Below are 24,434 nucleotides of genomic sequence, written 5' to 3' on the forward strand. Positions count from 1 at the left end.
TGGTTCTGATGACATAATTATGCTACAGAAGTATGAAAAAAAATCATCACTATAACCCTCCAGGTGCTTAAACAGTTTGATAGACTGTAGCCATTCTGCCATCAGCGCCCCCAGCTGTGTTGCTTAGCAACATTTTAATTCCAGAAGAATCGAAGGAGATGCAATCCCTGTGGAGAGGGAAACAGAAATAAGAGGGCTGTTGACAGATGATCTGAGTTGTTTCTTCTAATATACTGTGAAGATCACTAGCTCTTTTCATGAATGATAAATGGACTGTACACAGATCAATGGGTTCAGCAATAAACTGGGACCAGGCTCCATATCTAAGGCACACAGGCCAAGAGGCCCAGAGATTTCCTCATTTCGATGATTTGGTGTGTGTTTTCTTAAAGGTTCCACGGGAGGAAATTGATCCAAGCCATCGGTCAGCCCTTGCCCTTTTGTGGTATCTGCTAATAAAAATGATTTTAGAAATGGATACTTTGGCCTTTCTATCACCGGGCAGGTGCAGCCAGGGGGCAGGAGCAATGCAGGGTAAACGGTTTCCCACCAGAGATCTAAAAATCCCCAGATGTGCCCATGACCATTCCCTCTGTGTCTGCCTCCACACCCTGTCATAAGCCAAGCAGGTGCACACGGAGGAGGGAGATGAGATATTTCTGAAATATTGAGAATGGCCAATTATATGAATACTTAACTTATCTCTAAGCCAATCACAATGAGCTCCTTTAGTGTAAGGGATTTAAAATCTAATTGGTTGGTATTATCTGGAGGTAGGAAAATATTACATATTCACATAATTAGAGGGAAAGACTTTTCTGAATCACAGACATATAAACATACAGACAGATACAGAGAGCTTATAGTTTTAATTCTAAAATTTCAGACATAAGTCAGGCATATACAGAGTTCACATGTCCATTTTAAAGACCTGGTCTCTTCTCAGTGGATATACATTCTCAATTTATTTGAGCTCAAAATACACTCACAAAAAGGAACAGTAAACCAGATTCTCTGTCTTCTTTCACCCAACGGAGACAAGGTCTCAATAAATCATCAGTCCCTTTCTAGTGATCAACAGATGGTCAGCCCAAATAGAAAGGAGAACCATACAGGAAACTTAGGGGAGTCATGAGGAAGGATGGAGTTGAGTCTTATCTCAGAATGTGGATGGCAGTGTGGTCCTTTGAAATTAGCCATTTTCCAGAACGTGAAAGGATGGAGTGGGAATGGGGGAGTTCTTAATGATCGCTGTTTTCCACAAGCACAGGGCTCAGGTTAAAAAAAAAAAAAAATTGGAGGAAAAGTGGAGAGAGGAGGATGGAGTTATGAACCTAAGGGCCCACTCTCACAGGCACTGCTGAATTTCCCAGGCAGCCCTGGCAGTGCCCGCCTGTGTCTGAAAGCTGCACTTGGACCGGTAACCATGCTCCCCGGGAGAGGAAAATTGCTTTCTGGGTCTCTGGTCTGCTTATCTCCAGCAGCCTGCCTTGGTTAGCTCCTCATGTTTCTGAAGAGCATTTTATATTGCTTATTGTTTTGGTAACTAGTTGCAAAGATTATGCCTGCTAATGTTGTCTAATGGCATTTTTTTCTTCTGTTCACAGGCTGTTGAAAAGGCAAAATCTAAGAATAATCCTGTAAAGTAAGTTATTTTTTTTTTATTAGTTGGAAGTGTTCATTTGAATGTACTCCAGGCATGTGAAAAAAGAAGGTCATAAAAGAGACCTTGATTTTGAGTTCATCTCTATTCATGACAATTTAAAAACAAAAACAAAAACAAAACAAGCAGAAAAAAAAAACCCCTCCAATGAGCAGGGACCAGCTTTTTTATTTTTCCTGTGGTCCTGATGAGGAAGTGCTCCAAGTTATGCCCAGTTTACATAAATTAATATGTGCCGTCCATGAATAGCTGCCAAATACTATTATAATCATATTCAATGCAGAGTACTTCAAGCCTTTGGGTTTTGCACATGCTAAAAAGATTACATTTTTAATTGCAAACCTTGGACCTATGACAGAGACGTAAATGGCTGAAAATATGCCAAGTGATTTCCAGCCACGTGGGGAGATTTGGCACCTCAGCATCAAGGCCTCGCTACTCTGTTAATGAAAAGCTCATAAAAATATATTTAACTGAAGGTTTTTCTAGCTAACAGAGAGCTATTTCCAAGGCATTTTATGAGACACTCTTAAATTATAAACAAGCCGCACAGCACTCTTTTAAATATAGCACATCTTAGACAGCCTGTCTCTTCCAGAAGGGAGACTTTCAAATTAAAGATGGCTGTCTTGTCATTTGGGTTTGTGACATCTGATTGCAGTGTTACGATGCATACCAGTTCCACCAGCCATGTGGCCTAGGGAAGATCTGCTCTATTTGCTGGGTTACTACAGGTCTGGTAATATCACATCTCTAGGAACTATGTGTTAACTTATGTCAGCCGACTTCCATTAGAGTGGATAACAAATGCAGAAATGGGGAGTGCATTGATTTGTTTTTTAATCTGTATCTTTTAATATAAAGTGTGTCTCCTGTAGATGGCATATAGTCAAATCTTGTCTTTCCGCCCCCCCCCCCCAGTCTTACAGTCTCTGCCTTTTGACTGGATTGTTAAATCCATTCACATTTAATGTTATTATTGATAGAGTTGGATATATATGGTTAGTTATACAGTTATCTAGTTGGGACTGCATTGATTTTTAATAGTTTCTGGGAGAATGGTTCAGCTAATGCCAGTGACAAGAAGGCTGCTTGTGTTTTATAAAATAATTAACTTTTCCAAGTCACCAGGGTAGTGTTTAGCACACCATTAAATCCAAGTTCCAATTCATTTTTCCAAAAGGTTTTGTGTACTTTGTTTCTAAATTTAATTTTCTTAGGCCATGGAATATTCCTTATCAGCCTCCTGTAGCCTCTGGAGGGCTATCTGTGGTCTGGAGATGTATTATGCTATAGTCGTCCTATGGGAGCATTTTTAGTAGCTGAATTTTGGTCTGGTTGTTTGGTTGCGGTTGAAATCTTCTCTGCAGCCTGATTTCTTTTCTGTCTTTGCCCGGAAGGCTTCTCTACTGCGAGCCCATGGCAGGCAAGCTCCATGGATTAGAGGATGGTGCTAATGAGGCCAAGGCCAGGTCTTGAGTCCCTGGGTGGGCCATTAGTGATCTTCTTTCCCATAGTCTGACTGCGCCCCTCCCTCCAGTCCACCCGCGGGCAGATGCATGCCCTGGGTCACAAGAGATGGGGCAGAGGCTGGCGGAGTGTAAATCTGGCCCTCAGTGGGACAGACGTCTCCAAGTTCAAGCCCTCTCGATAGGAAGTGAGTCCCAACCTCCATCTTTGCGTGCACAAGACAGCCTATTGGCAGTGTGCGGGGCTTCGTTAAATCGTACTGATGGCCTGGAAGTGGGACCAGTTTTCTGTCTGCTCCTTGTGAGAATTCGACCCTACAGATAATTATATTTTTTAAGAGCTCTGGCTAATTCACAGTACAGACTGTATCGAACGTCTAGCACTTTAAGGAATGTTGTAACGAGAAAGCAGAAAAACTAGAAGAGCCAAAGGGTTACTAATAGAATGTGGAACAATATTTTACTCTTTAATATATTTGAAGATCTGTCCAGTAACAAACCTAAGTCACAACCAACTGGGAGGTGTTGAGAATTGTCTTCCAATTAAATAAGATACCTCTGTCAGCGTGAGTTTGAGTGTCCTGTTGCATTTGGTACCTAATACCTGATACCTAACTCAGTTGCCCAGCCACAGCCATCTGGGTACTTTAAGAAGACAGCCTTCTTCAAGACCTCAGCTCAGGGACAGGAATTTTAGAGCACGGCTCAATTAAACTGCCTGACAGCAGAGCAGAAGCGAAGTTTTGAAAAGTTTTATGTATAGTGGTCCTCTTTCCGTTTCTGATGTCTGCCAGAGAATTTCAGTTACACGCAGTGCACTGCGATCCCGAGTCAGCGTTTGTTACGTGTTTTCTGAATGAATGCACAAGTCAACAAGTTGGACACATCCCAGAAAACACTCCTTTCAGGAACCTGGCCTGGAGGCTTAATAAGACTGGTACCTACCCTAGTAGAGTGTCGGGGCCAAAGGGTTCGTGTGTTGTAACTGACCAAGGCGTCCATTCTCTTCTTCTGATTCATGCCACGTGTAAAATGTTCCTACATTGCTCTGGTTCATACTAACTGCTTTGCCTCTGACCAGTTGTTGGCTCGATCTTGTATATGAGTGTTAACATGTGATTGTTTGGGCGTACAATGAAAAGTGTGTACAGCCTTGCTGGAATAGTAGAGGTCTGGAGGCATCATTTACAACTCAAGTATGAACACAAATTGGCGAAGATGATCATTATGTGTGATTGGATGTCATCCTCTGGTGCAGAGTTTGGCAAATGGTTGGGGAAAAAAGTCAAAAGAAGACTATTACATGACATGTGAAAATTATACGAAATTCAAATTTCAGTGTCCGTAAAAGAAGTTTTATTGGCACACAGCTACACTCATTTGTTTCAGTATCGCCTGTGGCTCCTTCTGTGCTACAGTGGCAGAGTTGAGACTGTACAAACCACTAAACCAAAAATATTTACTATCTGGCCCCTTACAGAAAAAGTTTGCTGACCCCTGCTCTGGTTGGTCAGGTAGGAAAAGGTGCAGATGTAAACTTTCCCATGACAGTGAAGGTTAAACTATGAGCCCTTTCTCTTTTTGTCCTCTAAAACACTGAGTAGGTATTTACTGAGCCCTTTATCTTGTGTTCAGGACTTTCTGGGGCTGAGGTATCACCTTATCCTTACTCGGAGCACAGAGACCATTCCGAATTCAGGATCATTGAAAATCGTTATGGATATGAGGTCCATTGACGGAGCAGTGATGCCTCAGAAACCCGTAAACACATAACTAGAGCATGTTGGTAGTCTTCCAAGTTGTGTGTAGATGGATGTATTGCAAATGGCATATACATTTTCTAAAATTCTATTACTTCCCAAGATCTAACTAAGGCTAATTAAGCTTTCAATTCAAGTGAGGGTAAATGATTCACAATGTTATGTACTTTGGATATTTTCTTCTCTAAAGGTTTGCCTTCCCCCTCCCTATTTCTCAACCACTTGTTTAATTTATTTTTAATACCTTCATGGTTGTAAGCTTCTTTCATCACCGTAGGGAGACGCTGGTACACATTAATTACACTCCATACAAAGGAGAGATTAAATATACGCTTAGTGAATGTAAGCACATAATGTACCTGGATACACTAACGATTTTACCTTGAAACATTCAATATTACCTCTGAGGATAAGAATCAAAATTGTGCCTCTTTAATGTGTCAGAGAGACTCTCGCTTGTATATGAACGTTCTGTGGCATCAAGGCCTGAGAGATGTACAGATTTCTTTTACCATATGTGACTTATCACATACGTTTTTTTTAAAAAACACATTTCTGTTATTAAGACATATGTGATAGTACACTTCTGCAAATGTGAATTGCTTTTGGCTAAAAGCCATGCACTAATAAGTTGAGTTGAATCTAACCGAGGTTGACATCTGTTATCGAAAGGGTGGGCAGCAAGCAGTTATCAAGCATAAAATTCTTCCTTGCGTTTACACGTTAAGCAACGTGGTGGTTGTCTTTCACAAATCGGGATCCGAATCCGCTCTGCTTAGATTACAGCTTTATTTAGGCACTGATCCGTCTTATAGATATGGTGGTTTCATTATTGAAAATGACAAATAGCCACAAAGATTTTCCTCACCACGACGTTTGTGCATTATTCATCCAATGAATATTTATTGAGGATCTCCAGCATTCCAGGAACTGTGATAGATGCTGAGGGAATTAAAAATAAATCTGACACGGGTCTTACCCTCGAGGAGTTTAGAGTCCAGGAGGAGAGACCAAATCGGTTTGTAAAGAACTAAATACAAGATAGAGAGACATACGTTTGTTAAGTGGGGACGGATAAGGCACAAGGGAAGCTCTCGGGATGGAAAGTGCTTCTAGTACTATCGGAGAAGATGGGGGAGAGGGAGAGGAGGAAGAGACGTTAGGACCAGGACTTCAGAGGCTGCTGGCTTGAGACACTGGAAACTGAGGCTCGGAAGAAATGGTGGCCTAGGGCCCTCGGAGCTTATCCACATAAAAGAAGTGAGCTTGGTAGAGTCGGATAACATTGAAGACCTCTACCTTGTTACTGTGAATCGTCAGTTAGTCCACTAGTTATTAAACGTAAACAAAGAGCCCATGGACCTGGGGTCTAGTCCTGAATCTAACACTAGCTTGTGGTGTGAAATCGAATATGTTCCTTCCTTGCTACACGCCTCAGCTAGATCATTTATATGGTTCTTCCACCTCTTAAACGTAAACCAAAGCTTCAAATTCTGTTTTATAATGATGCTTATTTGAGGAAATACTTGATGTTGAAGTTTGATGTAGATGCGTACCGGCCCATACATTATAAACATTGCATATGTGATATATGCGTTTATACACACACATGCACATGGGCACACACACACACACACAGTGCCTTTTCCCATAATTTCTGCCTCGTGCATTCATGAAATGGGGGACAAGCCACATCACTAAAGTTTTAAAGAAACACGTTAGATAGATTAGCATGGCTCCAAGGATGTTGGGTTGAGCCTTTTAGATGACCCCTGTGACCAAAGGTGATTTGTGGTTGGAGTCCGTATCTCTTTGGTGCCTTTGGACACATGCGCGTCACAGACACGCAGCGCATCCCTGCAATCTCCATGTCCTCTCAGAACGATAAGGCCATGGATTCTGTACTGTGTCCTGCCGAGTCTTGTGGGACTGTCTCCTTTTGGAACAAAAGGCTCCAGCACCACGGAGCTTCGGCAGACACCGTGCCAGCCCTTTCCTGGAGCACCCTGTGAATAATGCAGGCTCAGAGAGGTCCTGTAGAAAGAGACCAACTTACCTTTGTCTTACCCAAGGTTTCCCAAATGTGTTGGACCAGAGGGCACCTTTATCCAGCACAGTGGTTCATGGGATACAGAATCGGATGCTCCGCTCTATGCAAAATAAAAGGACCACATGGAGGCCTGGCCTCCGTAGGTGGTTTGAGAAACCTAGGACCTATTAATTGGTGTCCAGTCTCTAACAAGAGTATTCGAGGTGAGCAGGTGATTGAAAAAGTCCACCACGGGAAGGAAAGAAATCCCCCATGTCTGAAATGATAGACTGTCTCCTGTATCTTTTACTGTGTCACACTGTCGATGATTTTTATCAGTTGTGGGTGTCCTGAGGAGCAGTTCTCAATGAGGGGAGGGGACGTTTAGGGTTAGGTCCCTCTGAATGAGATCCCTGAAGCCAGCAGTCATCCGTGTGCTCTCTACGATGTCAGCTAAAGCATTGTCACCCTCTAATCGGCTCTGGCCATTTTAAAGGCAGTTAAAGGAAAGATAACAATAAAACCTCTTTTTAAACAGCTATGTAAAATAAAATGTGCTCTCTATGTCGTCCAGATAGCTATAATTGGAGGCAGAAGGTCCTAGCAGTCATATTCGTAGCTAATGAAACTTGCCCAGATTTCTGGACACCCTCCTTTTCCTTGGTAATTGGAGTAGCATCATCTAGGGAATCTCGGAGGAGACAACTGAGACCTAGAGAGTGGACTGCCCAGAACCCTGAGATTCCAGCAACTCTTTCCACTTTGAACCTGCTGCCATGTTCTCCTCACCTCTTAGGACACACATGGTCACTTTCAGTGCCTATAAATTTGTTGTTGGCTTTAAAAGCCTTATTATCTAACCTTGGTGACAGTTTGGTTTCTGAGAATATGACAACGAATGCTTCAAAAAGTAATGAATCCACACAGTTGCAGGCACTTTAACAATTAGGCCAACTTCGATCATGTTAACTTTATAAGGAAGAGTTTCTTCAAAACTTCCAGCATGTTGGTGTGTCTCATTATCACCACTCATCTTTCTAAAGGCTTGATGAGAACCTTTCTTCTTTAGGTGGTCAATTAACACTAAGAACCATGATGATAAAATGGAAATAGAAAGCACTCAGTTATTGGTGGAGCAGAGCGGCCTCAAGCAAGCCAGCAAAGGTGCAACTAAACCATTTTAAAGGAAATTCAGCCACTTTTTAAGCAACATTTTGAAAACACCTCTTTTTATCCTGTACTTCATTCAGTAGCGTGTTACTTTCTAACTCTGTTCTTCGTATTCGCATCTGCTGCTTAAACAAAAATGGACGACTTTGTTTAATCCACGCACACAAGTGAACTGAGTTTTTGATATATGAGTTACACCTAGAATTTTATTTTAACATTACCATTCAGCGATCTTTCAGAAAACTGTTGAAAACTCAGAATCACATGGCTGATCTGCTCGAAATTCCAAGAAGTCATGTCATGTGTTCTTTTAACCAACATGATTTGTGCACCTACTGTGTGCCAGGCTCCATTGAAAGGCAGAGGAGTTAGGGAAAGCTTCTGCCCTGAAAGTTGGCACACTCTGGGGGGAAACGGACACATCATGCCCTACAGACTCTGTGATTGAAGCGTGTGCAGCATCTTCTGTGGCTGGGATGCAGGATCGAGCAACTGCTTGGAGGGGGCTCTCCCTAGCTCAGCAGGGGCCCCAGTGAACAGTGGGGATGAAGCCATTCGAAAGAGAACAACACTTTCAAAAGGCACGACGAGAGAAAAGCCACGTGCGTGTTGTGAGCAATATCTGGGAGGTCGAGGCAGCTAAGGAGAAGAGGCGTTTTCCACAGGAGCAGGAAATACCAAGCTTACTGGAAGCAACACACCGCCAAAGACTCGGGCCCCGCTTTTAGCATGAAGAGGAGAGCAGCACAGTGTAGACACAACTAAGAAAACGCTAAACAGGATTCTTTTGTTCCAGAAGGTTAAAGGTGCGATGTAGGGATGGATTATAAGGCACCCTCTAAAAAAGGTTTGCGGGGAAATAGACATCAAATCCTTTCTGATTACCTCTGGCTAATCCTTCTCTGTGGACTCTTATGTAACTCTCGCTCCTGCAGGGCGCCTCTGAGCCTCCAGCTGTCCCCTTGTGGCTTTACCAACCCTTGATTGTTTCTTACATTTGAAAAATTTTAATTTTCATACAGTACCTTTCACGTTATTCAAACATCTAGGCTACACTAAGACATACTATTTTCGGTAGGCATGACACATAACACTGTTATTCTAGCTTCGTTTTCTGAATTCGTTCCACAGACATACAAATTCTTTCTGAATGTATTTTTATCATCCACAAATGTAAGCACAGTAGGGCTATTTTTATTTCTGGAGAAATGATGCATGGCCCCCCGGTAACTATGCACGGGGCTCCAAAACGCTAAATCCATCCTCCATCTACTGCAGAACATGTTCAAAGTCAGAAGCCTGGGGTCATAAGTTGTTTCGCTGACCACTAGTTTAGGGAGACTGAGAACAGGAGACTTTGGCCAGGGACTGAAATAGGAAACAGATAGTTTCTGCTTTATTAAAGCTTTTGCCTAAACCAACAGCAGTTATCTGGAGAGTCAACATTAAAAAAAAAAAAAAAAAGTAAATCATTCTTCCACAGGAAAATGTTCCCATTTGTAGAATTTGTAGCATGGCGGTCTATCATGTGTCGTTATAATCCAGTTTTTACATGCACACACATTTGTATACTCTGTGCATCCATCTACCCTCATGCTCCGAGGTAATTTAAATCCAAGATAGAATTGTTGCTGATGACGTTGCAGATCTTTTCCTCAGTATCCATTTCCCTGTGCTCGCCACACCCTAATTTTTTTTTTTTTTTTTGCGGTACGCGGGCCTCTCACTGCTGTGGCCTCTCCCGTTGCGGAGCACAGGCTCCGGACGCGCAGGCTCAGCGGCCATGGCTCGCGGGCCCAGCCGCTCCGCGGCATGTGGGATCTTCCCGGACCGGGGCACGAACCCGTGTCCCCCGCATCGGCAGGCGGACTCTCAACCACTGCGCCACCAGGGAAGCCCAACACACCCTAATATTTTGACTGCTTTCCTTCTTCTCTTAACCCCCACGTTCCCACAAGCGGGGTCCACGTAGTTAGGGAAAATATTTCAGAAAACTCTGGATTTTTGCTTATTTTGTTAGCAGCTTCAGGGAGTGAATGGCTGTCTAACTCCATGGCAGCCCTGTGAGTTACTGGCAGGGCAAGCCCGGGGCAGCCAAGAGGCTCATCCACACGCACTGGTGTCTGCGTTATCAAACCCTATAAGTGGGAGTGGCCAGGAATCTGCTAATAATAGCATCTCCATGGAGAAGCACACTTTATTCATTTCTCTACCACCAGCTGGAGATGTGTATTACTACCCACATTGGCTAAGTGAAAGGTTAACTGGCCTCAAATCATGATACCAGGGTTTACTAAGCAAATTCGACAAGCTGGTAAACTTGCTTTAGAGATCTGCGTAGACGTGTATACACTCTCTGTACACACGTATATGCATTCATATATGATTTAAACCCCACCTACTTCCAAAACTAGATTTGATGTGATTGAAACAAGACTGTAGAGGAGGATGTTTAAAAGAAACAGGAGACCCTACTATTTCCTAGCACTACAGAAACATCTGTTTTCACATGTGATGCAACTAGAAACTGCTATGTGTTTTTAAATCTACCCAAATGAGGGCTGCCCTGCAATAACGGAGCTGAGCATTGCCGGCCCAGAGGCTTTTGGGAGATCCTCTTGGGAAGTTCCATCACGCATGTGTGAGGTTCTTCTGCTGGTCCTTAGTGATGGGTGGTAGACCTTTGAATTGGGGTTTAACTTTTGAAAACTAACTAGTCCAGGACAGTGAGTGATTTAGAGTCATGGATGTTGAAAAAGTGGGTAATCAAGACAATCAATGTAATATTGTTTCAAAATATTAGTGATTTTCTCTTGTGGATAGTGAATGCCCTGAGGAGGAAATTTACAAAGGCTTTGTAAAACAAGCGCAGAAGCGTTGGACACCCACCCTGTGCAAAATAGCAACCTGTCCCGCATATACACTCCCCGTCCCCTTTACTCTTCCTCTTTAGCAATTGTTAGCATACCCTATCTATCCATCTGTCCGTCTCTCTGTCAGATCGATCTCTTTAGCTATCATCTATCTAAGGTTTGAAGCATCACCTTCCATGAGAATGTCAGGTCCATATGAGGGAGAACTTTGTTATTCACTGCTATAACCTTAGTACCTCAAACAGTCCCTGGCATACAGTAGGAGCTCAGTATTTGTTGAATGAATGAGTGCAGGTGTCTAAGGACATGACTTTGAAGTTCCACTCTCATAGTTCAGCATGAATATGAGTTTAATCTTAGAGGAAGCCTGATTTTGCACTCTCCTTGTTAGCCCTCATCTGAGTTATAACTTTTCCTAGAAAGGAACCAAGCTTTCCTTTAAAGGAGTCAAGATTCCATATGGGCTTAACTCTGAGGCATTTTAAAGTGACCTGTCCTGTCTATATAGAGCTAGAATTTTCTGTCTCAGTTCATGCCTCCGGTCTATAGCCGCCTTCCCACTCAGGATATGGTCCTGCTCTTGATTTTGAAGGGAAGGTGCGGTGGGGGGAGCGGGGAAGATGTCAGCGTCCCTGTGGGTGGGGCTTAGGCGTGGGCAGTTGCATTTGATGTCATTAAGCATTCTCAAGAATGACAGAAGGCACATTTTTGTCACTCTAGGACAAGGAAACAGAGCATTCAGTTAACAGGTGACAACACGTGGTAGTTCCTATTTTTTGGAAAGGCCATCTTGATGCTCAGAAACTAGCAGGATAGGACACACAGCAGCCGATGCCGAAACATGCACACTCGCCCTCCTCCTCAGCGCTGGGGAGCCCGAGAAGCTCCTGACCTCCGGTTCCTCCTCCCCCCATACTTCACCGTCACAGCACGAAGAAGCCTTTGGTCAGTGTCCGCATTAACCAGTAGCCCCGGCTCTCTCTTGAAGGGAGCTGGTCTTTAAGCCACAAGGCTTCAGGCAGTAACTCTGTGCAGCAGTGAAACGAAACACACCTCCTTTCATCTCATGTTATTTTCATGAATATGTAAGTAATTAAATCCTTTGGTCACATCTCAGTAGACGGAGTTTAAAAAACAAATTTCTCACTGGATATCGATGTGTCTGAAAGAAACTAAAAAACAAGACCGTGTTTCAGGAAATAACACTGCTTCAGCGTTCATTTTGCCTCATACAGCATTTCCTAGAATTGAATTGCCTGATCTCCCCCCTCGGGGATTGCTCTTATGCTTGCAAAAATCGAGGCTGATTTCATTGGAAAATCATCTCTGGATGAGGAACGTACTCCAGAGGAACCTGTGCATGGGATGAACAGGTTTCTGGTGCCCATGGCACGTTATCCAGGCCGATGCTGTGTGAGTTCCCAATCTTTCTGTTCATTCAGCCAGCACATTCATTAGCGATCCTTCAGGCAGGGTGAAAGAACAAGACAGATTAGGGAAATTTACTTTGAATTGTTTGGGGGACTTATTGACTAACAGGTCAGTAATCAATCAAATTCTAGCTTTTAACATACTCATTAAATATTTTACTCGTCATGGCAGGACTCCCTGTAGTTTGTACTTCAAACGCTGATCATAAAACAATTTGGCACAAAGATCTAGGACGTTGAAGCTCTTGGATGGATGACAGGGCAGAATTATGGAGGGAGAATGGTGACACTGAGTAGTGAAGCTCTCATACCACCTTTGCAGGCAGAGCTCATCCATCAGCCATTGCCTGCTTGTTGACTTTTTTAATTATGAAAAGAATCCAGAGTTATCTTGACAGCACAGCTAAACAGGAGACCCCAATTCGGAAATGTACCCCAGCTCCCAAACTCCACCAAGTGCAAACTGAGAATATTGTAGACAGAATACATTGAGCCTCCAGGACAGAGGAAGGGAAGGAGAAAACTGATGTAGAAGCCACACATCAGGGGGCTCTGGTAACCTTGGGGTGACATTGACTCTGGAGACTGAAGAAAAGGTACTCAAAAGCTTATTTGCTTCATGGTTATGGGAGAGTTGGCGGGGACGGACGGAAAGACAGAAAGGATAGTTTTATGAACAAGAGTGGGAGACAGAGCAGAGTGGACCCTCATCAAAGTGTATACTGCATCTTAGCCCTTGAACTTCTTAGGCAAAACCTACACTAGGAAGGAGAGAGACGATTCCCCTGTTGTGTTGCTGTTAAAAGTCTCTCTGCTTACGGCCACTCATCAGAGCACAAGAAAACTTGATCAGAGGTGATGGGCTCGATGCCTACCTCTAGGTTTAAAATAATTCAGACGTTAAGTGTAAAAGCCAAAATGTCGGCCTGTGCTGACTGGTTGGGACCCTTCTTTTATGAATTTTGTGCCCAGATTATTAGTATCATTACTTTAACCGAGAGAGGGAAAGTAAAACAATTCCCAGGATCCAGCAATCCCGCAAAGCTCTTTAACTACTGATGTACCTGACAGAAGGCTTAATACTTGCGTTTCCAGCAATCAAGAAGCAGCCCCATGCAATAGCACCGGAGCTCAGTTCCCAGTGGGCATAACGGAGCTGACTGGATATATTGAGTTCTTTGTGTCATTCAAAGGAAGCAGAATCTCATACACATCGGTGTTAGCTTCCTCTCACTTCATTTCCATTTTCAATAACCAGTGTCATCACATGTAACAGTTTCTTCATAATGAAACTTCATGCCGAATTGGATTTGTCTTTCAAGTGAAAGCACATGGTGAAGCCTTCTGAAATCTGATCCTTGAAAGAATTTTTACTGCTACAGAAATCTTCAGTATACCTCAAATTCCCCAAAAGAAGAATAAGGAAGCAAATGAATAGTAAAAACAAAATTGCTATGTTTGAAAAAAAAAAGTTATATTTCTTCTTTCGCTATTTGAGAGGCCTGGGGAAAGAAGTGCTCTGGTTCATCAAAATAATTTGGTTAATGGGACTACCACGTGTAGAGAGAATGATTTTCAAGGAGTTACAAGAGTGTCTGATCCAGAGACCATCCCACACATAATCTAATCCTTCGTCGATGATTTAGGAAGACCATGCAAGATTATCACAGTGAACAGTTCTCATCGTGCCATTTGCACAGGAATCCTGGTTGCTCAAAAGTTCTCGGTGTTTACTGTTGGTAGGAATGTAAACTGGTGCAGCCACTATGGAGAACAGTATGGAGGTTCCTTAAAAAACTACAAATAGAGCTACCAAATGACCCAGCAATCCCACTACTGGGCATACACCCAGAAAAGATGAAAACTCTAATTTGAAAAGACACATGCACCCTAGTGCTCATAGCAGCACTATTCACAATAGCCAGGACATGGAAGCAACCTAAGTGTCCATCGACAGATGAATGGATAAAGAAGATATGCTGTATTGTACAGCTGACCCTGAACAACACAGGGGTTAAGGGGCACCAACTCCTGCGCGTAGTCAAAAATCCAGGTATAACTCCACAGTCAGATTCAACAAACTGTGGATCATGTAGTACCATAGTACATATTTAGTGAAAAAAAAACCCATGTATAAGTGGCCCCATGCAGTTCAAACCCATGTTGTTCAAGGGTCAACTTTATATCTGCTGGAATCTTATTCAGCCACACAAAAAAGAAGGAAATCCTGTCATTTGTGACAGTATGGGTGAACCTTGAGGTCATTATGCTAAGTGAAATAAGACAGAGAAAGTCAAATACTGTATGATCTCACTGATATGTGGAATCTAAAAAGAAAGCCAAACTCATAGAAAGAGAGAGTAGATTAGTAGTTGCCAGAGGGTGGGGGGACATGGGTGAAGGTGGTCAGAGGGTACAAACTTCCAGTTTTAAGATGAGTAAGTTCTGGGGATGTAATGTACAGCATGGTGACTATAGTTAACAATACTGCATCGTCTACTTGAAAGTCGCTGAGAGAGTTGATCTTAAAAGTTCTCACCACACAGACAAAAAAAATGTAACTATTTGAGGTGATGGGTGTGTTACCTAACCTGATCGTGGTACTTGTTTTGCAATATAGTATATCAGATCATCACGTTATACACCTTAAACTTACACAATGATATATGTCAATTATATCTCGCTAAAGATGGGGAAAAAAAGAGCTAGGTGTGTAGATGCAACCGTGCTCAGTCTCACTCCTCAAAGAATCCAGTTCTGTTCCTGGATTTGACAGTTTGGTGTTAAATCATCCCTATGCTCCACCCACTTCCTACCGCCTCGACAGAACTCTAGTCAATCTCACAGTGATGTGAAAAACATTAATCTAGTGTCTGCACAAATTCTCCAATGTCCAGGTAAGTCAAGTATCACCTAGACAGCTTGTCTACTAATCCTCCAACATGAAAATAGTTGAATTAGGGTGGTTTGGCGATGGATTATTGAGAACAGAACTTCCCCACAGTTTTTTAGTGGCATAGATTGCAGAAATGCAGGTCTACTGATCCTTGTGACACTTGGGGTGGCAGGACGCAGGAGCCCTGGAGTCTCTTGACTACAAACCATACTATTCCAATCCTTCCCTACATGGACCAACATGTGGAAAAGGTTAGAAAACACTGTACTAGGGATCTGAGCGTTATGCATCCATATTCATCTTTTTTAAGATTAACATTTTTCAAAGCAAGATAACGTCCTCAGATAGTGAAAGCTTCAAGGTCATAGCTCTCTCTTCCTTCCGCCAATTGTTGATGGGCTAAGTTAACGTTTCCCAAAGTGTGGTCTGTGGATCATGTTTTGAAGGATGTTAATAGGTGTTATGCAGGAAACAAAACAAACAGGTGCATGTGTGGGTGTGGGTGTTTGCTGCAAAGTGGTCAAATAAATACAGCAAATGCTGGGTTTAAAAGTTTTCTTCTAAGTTGAATTTTTGAGCCCTTAACATTCTAATGGACATTGTGCACCTCTCAGAGGGGGAATATAGGTTATTGCAGTGGTTCCCTAGCATGTTTGACCTAGAAGCCTTTTGTCTATGGAATATCAAAATCTACTTAGAGACATGCTGGGATCAGTAAAGCTGGGTTGCATTAATGATGTCAGCTCAGTAAGTTAAGCAAAGTCATTCTCATTTGAGGGTACCTCAGTGAGCCAGAAACAAGTTTCTTTAGCCAACCTACTGTTGATATATGGAGCCACTGGGGCACAACCTGGAAGATTCACCAGCTTATTACCAAGGGGGCCACTAAGGGGGCCACTAGTCTGAATCAACTAGACAGTGGTCCTAAGCAGTCTTCAAGCCACAGCCCCATTGTAAGCAGGTAAAGTGAACTGGAAAACTGGAGTAATGATCTGATGAATTACATAAATATGAATACCCATACTGTCCAGATCAGCGTCTCCTGTAATGTCTATCCCTCTCTTAAAACTGTCTCTATTTTAGACATATACACTGGTGTTTTTGAGATGATGACACAATTTTTAAAACTAGCTATTTTAAGATATAATTCACATAGTATGTTCACAGATTTGTACAACAGTCACCACAATCAATTTTAGAACATTTCCACCATCCCAAAATGAAACCCTGTGCCCGTTAAGCAGTCACTCGCCATTCTTCCCTCCTCCCAGCCCGTGCCACTCATCTGCTTTCTGTATCTGTGGACTTGTCTATTCTGGACATTTCATGTAAGTGGAATAATACAACATGTGGTCTTATGTGTCTGGCTTCCTTCACTTAGCATCATGTTTTCAAGGTTCATCGATATTGTAGCATGGATCAGTACTTCGTTCCTTTTTATGGCTGTATAATATTCCATTTTAAGGATAGACCACATCATGTTTATCCATTCATCAACAAGGGACATTTGGGTTGTTGTCACCTTTTTGACTGTTATGAATAGTGCTGCTATGAACATCGATGCACAAGTTTTTGTGTAATCATTCTTTGAGGTATATACCTAGGAGTGGAAATGCTGGATCAGATGGTAATTCTATGTTTAGCCTTTTGAGAACCTGCCAGATTATTTTCTACAGTGGCTGCCTCATTTACATTCTCACCAGCAGCGTATGAGGCTTGCACTTTCTTGGCACCTTCACCAACATTTGTTATTATCTGTCTTTTTGTTTATTGTCATCTTAGTGGGTGTGAAGTGAAATCTCATTACGGTTTGGATTTGCATTTACCTGATGGCTAATGGTGTTAAGCATTTTTTCATGTCCTTATTGGCCAATTCTATATTTTCTTTGGAGAAATACCTATTCAGATCCTGTGTCTTTTTATTATTGAGTTGTAATAATTCTTTATATATTCTCAATACATGTCCCTTATCATATATGATTTGCAAAAGTTTTCTTCTATTCTGTGCATTGCCTTTTAACTTTTTGATGATGTCCTTTGAAGGACAAAAGTTTCTAATTTTGAAGAAATCCAACTTATCTATTTTTTCTCTTTTGTTGATTGTGCTTTTGCTGTCATATCTGAGAACCCATTGTCTAACCCCAGGTCATGAAGGTTTGCACCTATGATTTCTTCTAACGGTTTTAGGTCTTAGGTCTTATTTTTATGTCTTTGATCCATTTTGACTTGATTTTTATATATGGTGTGAGGTAAAGGTCCAACTTCATTCTTTTGCATGTAGAAATCCAATTGTCCCAGCCCCATTTGTTGAAAAGACATAAATGTGAGAGTTTATTTCTGCACGCTTATTTCTGGTCCATTGATCTATATATCTGTCCTTATTCCAGTACCACACTGTCTTGATTGTCCTGATTACTATAGCTTTGTAGTAGGTTTTGAAATGGCTTTGATTACTATAGCCTTGTAATAGGTTTTGAAATGGGGAAGTGTGATTCCTCCCAATTTGTTCTTTTTCAAGTTTTGGGTTTTTTTTTTTTTTTTTTTTTGGCTATTCTGGGTCCCAATTACACATTGTTTAACCCCCTTTTACTTCTATAGACGCTGTCTTTTGGTTTAGAAGGCTAAACCAAAGAGTAGGTATTTAGACTTTGCATATGTGACACAAAGACAAAAGCCTTAGCAATACAGAAGTGGATATTTCCAATTCTGAATCCAAGAGCCCCAAGAGAATGGGATTGGGAATCAGACCTCAAAGATCTATTCAATAGTCTGTGAACTAGGGTGTAATCAAGGTCCTCTCCAAATCTGTGTGTTTACGCTCATGAATCACTGTGATCTGGATTTCTCTTCCAACTATGCTGGAGACTGAGAGTCCCCATAGCCTCCGTTGTGGACTAGGGAATGTCAACAGAAAATTTTAAAAAGTCTTCCCTTTTCTACATTCCAAATGTAGAGTGAGGAGGAATTAATAGCCTTTTAAGTGTATTGAGAGATTTTGCAACAAAAGAAAATTATTACTTGATATGTTTAATGCTTAGAATAAAATTATGTGGCTCTTTCGCAGAAGCACGTAACATCTTATGGATTTTTGGTAAACTGGTGTTAAGTATGAACGGTGTTCTTCAATTCTGTAAACTATTCATTCTACTTATAAAATGGGGGGTGGGAGGGTATGGCTATTGTATCACATATCCAAGGCTTCCCAATCCATATTCTTACCTCTTGGCATTTTTCTATAATTTTATGAAATATTTTAATATGACAAAGTCACTTCAATTACACAGTCATTATAAGTTTTGCCAAGGTTGAGTGTGGATCGTTTTGTGTTCATTAGAGCACAAAATTAGAATTTTCATTGCTGTAACTGTAAACACTGTTTGGCTCAAAGGAATCAAGCATTTTCTCATAAAATCTTGGAGAGCTGATAATTGGCATTTTCCCTGTTTTCCAGCATATTTTAATTTTTTGAAGCTATTTTCTGTTTTCCGTCCCTTGGTATATTTCTTTTGGCCTGGAAGTTGCGTAAGTGAGCTCTTCCAAGTGAATAGCATTGCGTGCAGTGCATGAACGAGTGGGCACAGAGAGAACCGTCCCCAGAGTCAGGAAAAAGAGAATAAATTATTTCTTTAATTTTCTAAGCTTTCGTTGGCCCAAAGTCTGGCAGTTAGACCTGAGTAAGTCTGGGAAAACCATCTGGCACACCTACATCTGTTCTCACATTTGCCAATCAGGATTTATCAAAAATCAATGGCTGAAAAGCATGAAGCTCGTAAGAGGTGCTAATTTGTGGCTAAAGAATAATTCAAATGCCACACCATTTGGTACTCCTGGAGTATAGTTTCAGTTTGGGGGAATTCAGTGAATCCGTTTCATCTTTCTTATATTTTCTGGAAAAAGAAGACAAAGTAGAAAGTAGTTCACATCTACGGACCCTCTTTTGCCTCCCTTTGTCTTTTCACATACTGGAATGACTTTGCCCAGGGGGTTTAGATACCTTGATGGTACTTATTAATGGGCACTCAGACATCCCTGCTCTCTTCCCAGTGATTAGGATGTTCTCAGCAAAACACCAGCACTTGGGTCTAAATCATTTCCCACTTACCGTTCCTGTTCTCCAACCTTCTGCCCGCCACGCAAAGTCGGTCATCTACAAGGAACCCCTCCCATCCCCCTCCCTCCACGCCAGCAAGGGGGAGAGGTCATTCATTATTCATTGCGACGCTTCCTCTTTGCCAAGGTATATTCTGTTGCTTCAGACTCGAAACAGCTCATTGGCTTGCGGGGATCCAGCAGCCACTGGCGGAAGGACAAGTTTATTATGGAAAGCACATGGCTCTGCCAGATTTCACTGGCACCTTCTGAAGCCAGAGCAAGAAATTGGCTGGCACACTCTCCATGCATGAATGTCCTTTGGCCTTCACCGTGCTCATTGTTACACAGGAGCCCCTTATAAAGTACACAGACATTTTTCAGATAATAAAACAAGTAGTACCTTTCACATACCAACACCTATAGGGAGTTGATGCCTCAAAACCAAGTCTATACCATGATGGCCCATATGTAATTGACTAAATTCTAGTTTGATGCAATTAGAGTTTGCTTTCATCAGACTTTGTCGATTTGGGGATTAAAATGGTTTACTTTTGTACCTCATATGCTTGGCACGAGGGGTTTTGTCCCTGAATTACCAAAAGCACCTTGTTAAAAGGTGATTTCCCTAAAGATGCCATTCTTCAGTATTCCCTTTAGGGTCAGCTTTAGGATGTGAGATCTAAGTGCATGAATAGTAAACTCTCCTACTGTGTGCTAAAATTTGGAAACTGAAACATAGCAAACCGTATCTAACTCACTAGTAAGTAAAAACAAAGCATGTGTGATAGATAAAATATGGGCACGTGTTAAAAATCGCAGTGTGCATTAGCAGAGTTGAACAGGGTCCCACAGACAGAGCCTAGGGAATCGAAAAATCCTTCAACTCCTAAGGAAACACATGATCGTTTGCTTTGAAGGACACGTATACCCTTTGCCTAGAAGGGTTTTCTTCTCTGCCAGGACATCCACAGTGTACCAACTCTCACAGCGCCCCAAATCACCTTCTAAATCCAACCCAAAGCTGATCTGATTATACGTGTTTATGAGGCTGGTGAGTATCTAGACCTTAGGAGGAAGAGGAGAGTTTGTGTGTAGTGTTTGTTACAGAGAAGGAAGTTAGGGGCGATTCTCCGGGGCTGTTTGTCTTTCGTGAAAAAGTAGAGTATGTCAAGGTGGAGCCACAGCTGGGACTTTGGCATCTGCCAGCAGACACGTGGGGCCTAATTATATTTAAGACTTCAGTTCTATTGACAGAGATAATAACATTAGAAACGACCACCAGAGTTTAGATTTTTCTATAAAAAGTGAATTGGATCTCACCTTTATATAGATGGATGAGTCCCAAATCCTCTGGTAGGGTGACAGGGCGACTATGGAAACTCAAACTGTGACACTCTTTTACTGTCCAAACTTTGATTTGTCTCAGGGACATAATTAATGAACAAAGATAATGATTAAACCTTCCAGCTAGTGAAAAGAGACTGGTGGGACTTGTAAAAAGAATCCGTCACGTGTGTACGTGTGTGTATGTACGTGTACATACTTTTAGCAAACATCAGTTTTCTGTCACTGAAGGCAAAGCGGTTTAGCTTCGGGGTTCTTACCTGCATCTGATGCCTTCCACCTAGATAAACAATGCTTGATTTTTATGGGATTATGAAAATGGAGATAACTTGGACAATTAGTACCTCTCCCAGGGAAAGCATTCTGCCTGATTCTTGGACTTGAATGGAAATGTGTTGCACCTCTGCTCTGCTAGACGCTGAAGGGGATTCCAAAATGAGGCCACCACCCTCTGGCCATAGGGGCGGTGGAGTTCAGTTGTGGGAGTGGGGGAGGGGAGTTCAGATACACAGAAGCTTCTGCTTCTGGATAGAGGTCAACCCAAGTGTGATACAGAATAATTTTTTTTTGATCCTTCTCTTTTTTTTTAAACATCTTTACTGGAGTATAATTGCTTTACAATGGTGTGTTAGTTTCTGCTGTATAACAAAGTGAATCAGCTATACATATACATACGTCCCCATATCTCCCCCATCTTGCGTCTCCCTCCCTCCCACCCGCCCTATCCCACCCCTCTAGGTGGTCACAAAGCATCGAGCTGATCTCCCTGTGCTATGCGGCTGCTTCCCACTAGCTATCTATTTTACGTTTGGTAGTGTATATATGTCCATGCCACTCTCTCGCTTCGTCCCAGCTTACCCTTCCCCCTCCCCATATCCTCAAGTCCATTCTCTAGTAGGTCTGCGTCTTTATTCCCGTCTTGCCCTGAGGTTCTTTATGACCATTTTGTTTGTTTGTTTATTAGATTCCATATATACGTGTTAGCATATGGTATTTGTTTTTCTCTTTCTGACTTACTTCACTCTGTATGACAGACTCTAGGTCCATCCACCTCACTACACATAACTCAATTTCGTTTCTTTTTATGGCTGAGTAATATTCCATTGTATATATGTGCCACATCTTCTTTATCCATTCATCAGAATAATTTTTTAAAATGTTAGAATGAAACCAAACCTCCCCCACAAATCCTGCTGGTTCCAACAACCTTTGGGTAACGTGGGGTTCCGTTGCTTCTGTTGAGTTCTAATTTCTGTGCTCTTCACCCCTCTCAGATTTTACCAGAAAGTTCTTCATAGGCTGAATATCAACAAACAACCCAGCAAGATCTATTGAATAAGAGATGCATATAACAAGACACTTGCACACACATCCAGATCTAACCATTCCACAGACAGTGATAAAGAGTAGATCCACGTGCTATTAGATGGAATTATTTTAACAAGTGGCTTTTAAGAGTAGCTGTCTGGTTTGCCTCCATTTTCTCCTGAATCCAATGAAAGAGGGGCCTGCTGGGCTCTAAGGCTCCAGGCGGCTCTCACCCTGTCTAATCTATGGATCCTTTCTGCTAAGTATAGCTTCCTGTCAGTGGACAGCCATAGGGATAAATTTGAGGATATCCAGTTGTTTCATCCCAAATTTTAAAGATACCATCCTAAGGACACAGTGTTATCATCTCTACATTTTAGAGAAAATTAGAAAAATTGGAAAAATAATTTGAGCTTTTTAACCAATTTATGAAGAGCAAGTGCCTAGCACACAGTAGGCATTTAATGTTTGTTTAGATGAATGGATGAAAGAAATAGTGAAGTTAATCTCAGCCTTTAGGACACACACACACACGCACGCACGCACTTGTCCCAGGGGATGCTACTAGGTCACCTGCATGGCAAAATGCTGGCCGCTGGCACTGGCCTCGGGAGTCCAGGCTATCTGCAAGGCTTTTGAAGAACCTTGCAAGGCACAGTCTGGAGAAGTGAAGAGCCTGGGTTCACATCTTAGCTCTGCTGCTTCCCCACGGGGTAGTTTTGAGCAAATTTGCTTCACCTCTCTTTGCCTCCCTTTCTGCATCTGTAAAGAGGGGATAATGATGTCACCTGCTTCATAGGCTGTGATGGAGGTTAAATGAGTTGATATGCATACGTGGAATAGTGTAGCTATGCAAGGGTTTGCTATGATGTTCGTCCCTGTTTTGGAAAGCCTACCAGCTGGGTTCAGTGGCAAGAGCTCCTTACTTGGCCTTGAGCGATTTTCTTAACTTTTCTCAGCCTTCGTTGCCTTATTTCTAAAATGAGATAATGCCTCTCGTCATGTGGACAAAAATCCCTGGCATATGGTAAGTGCCGGCTAAACACCTGCCGAATCTGCTGGATGCGGGTTCTTAGTGCACTTGCCACAAAAGAAGCCACAGTTCAGCGGATCAGATATCTCTAGTATTTTCCTTGCTTTGTCTTGCCGCTCTCCTGCTTCCCATGTACTGTGCCTTTTACGTAAAGAGTAAGTCCAGGGCTGGGGAAGCATCAAGGCTGGACTGGAAGTTCTGTTTTAGTTCTAAACTTGCTATGTCATAAAAGAAAATAACAAAGTATGCGTTGGTGTCCTTTGCCAAAAGCAGCCTCGCCACATCAAAGCCTGACAAGTCTATTTATTTGGTCTCTTCTGAGATGAAAAGGGTGAGTAGAAATTCTCCCACTCTGCTTCACACTGGTTGCGTGAGGTCCCCACTTCTGGCACCAGCCAAATAATGGTATAATTCAGGAGAGAGGCACCCCCTCAAGTCACATCACCTTTCCTATGCAAAGCAGAAAGGGAAGTCATTCAAGTTCATATGAGTCACTCTTCTTGAGGATCTACGGGGAAATCACTTTCATTGCAGAGCTGAGATGGAAGTAGCCGTGAATGCCATGGTTTCTAAATGAAGATGTAGCATATGGAGAACGCAGAGTGGAATTTATGGCTCATAATCATAGACGATATGGGGTAGAGTCCATCTTGCTGGTGTTCGCAGCAGTCCGCATCAAAGCTTTGCCAAATTGCCATGACCTCCTCGCCATTTCCCCAGTGACTGAACCTTGCATACCACTGCAATCCATATTCATTGATTTTTGTTGCTCAAATGGAAGCTTATTGGTGGATCTGTTGGGCTGACCTCTTAGAATAAAAGCCTTGATGTCACATGGAAAGCGCAGCTTGGGACTTCCCTGGTGGCTCAGTGGTTGGGAGTCCGCCTGCCAATGCAGGGGACACGGGTTCGATCCCTGGTCCGGGAAGATCCCACATGCCGCGGAGCAACTAAGCCCGTGCACCACAACTACTGAGCCTGCGCTCTAGAGCCCGCGAGCCACAACTACTGAGCCCGCGCACCACAGCTACTGAAGCCCGCGCGCCTAGAGCCCGTGCTCTGCAACAAGAGAAGCCACTGCAATTTGAAGCCCGCGCATCGCAACGAAGAGTAGCCCCCGCTCGCCGCAACTAGAGAAAGCCCACGCCCTGCAACAAAGACCCAGTGCAGCCAAAAATAAATAAATTAATAAATTAATTCTTTTAAAAAAGGAAAGTGCAGCTTATGTGTCCTCCCCTGCTGCTCTACTTGAAAAGTGTACAAAGCATTCAGCTGGTGCCCTCCTCACAGTTCTGTTTCTTCCCAGATAAGTTAAGATTCTCCAACCCTGAGACACCTAAGGTTTCATTTTTTTCTAGTGATTGTGT

The 24,434-nt window shown here is 42.5% G+C and overlaps 1 protein-coding gene across 1 annotated transcript in view; it reads left to right on the forward strand.

Annotated features, from left to right (window-relative positions):
* AFF2 (AF4/FMR2 family member 2) overlaps positions 1–24,434 on the forward strand; it is a 499,888-nt gene that overhangs the window by 405,913 nt on the left and 69,541 nt on the right. Inside the window, exon 8 of the mRNA XM_029240247.1 lies at positions 1,608–1,645. Within this exon, the coding sequence (XP_029096080.1) occupies positions 1,608–1,645 (38 nt within the window). The remainder of the gene's footprint in view (positions 1–1,607; positions 1,646–24,434) is intronic.

The sequence above is a fragment of the Monodon monoceros genome, unplaced genomic scaffold (genome assembly GCF_005190385.1).
Source record: "Monodon monoceros isolate NGI ecotype Baffin Bay Population unplaced genomic scaffold, NGI_Narwhal_1 Super_Scaffold_22, whole genome shotgun sequence".
NCBI lineage: Eukaryota > Metazoa > Chordata > Mammalia > Artiodactyla > Monodontidae > Monodon > Monodon monoceros.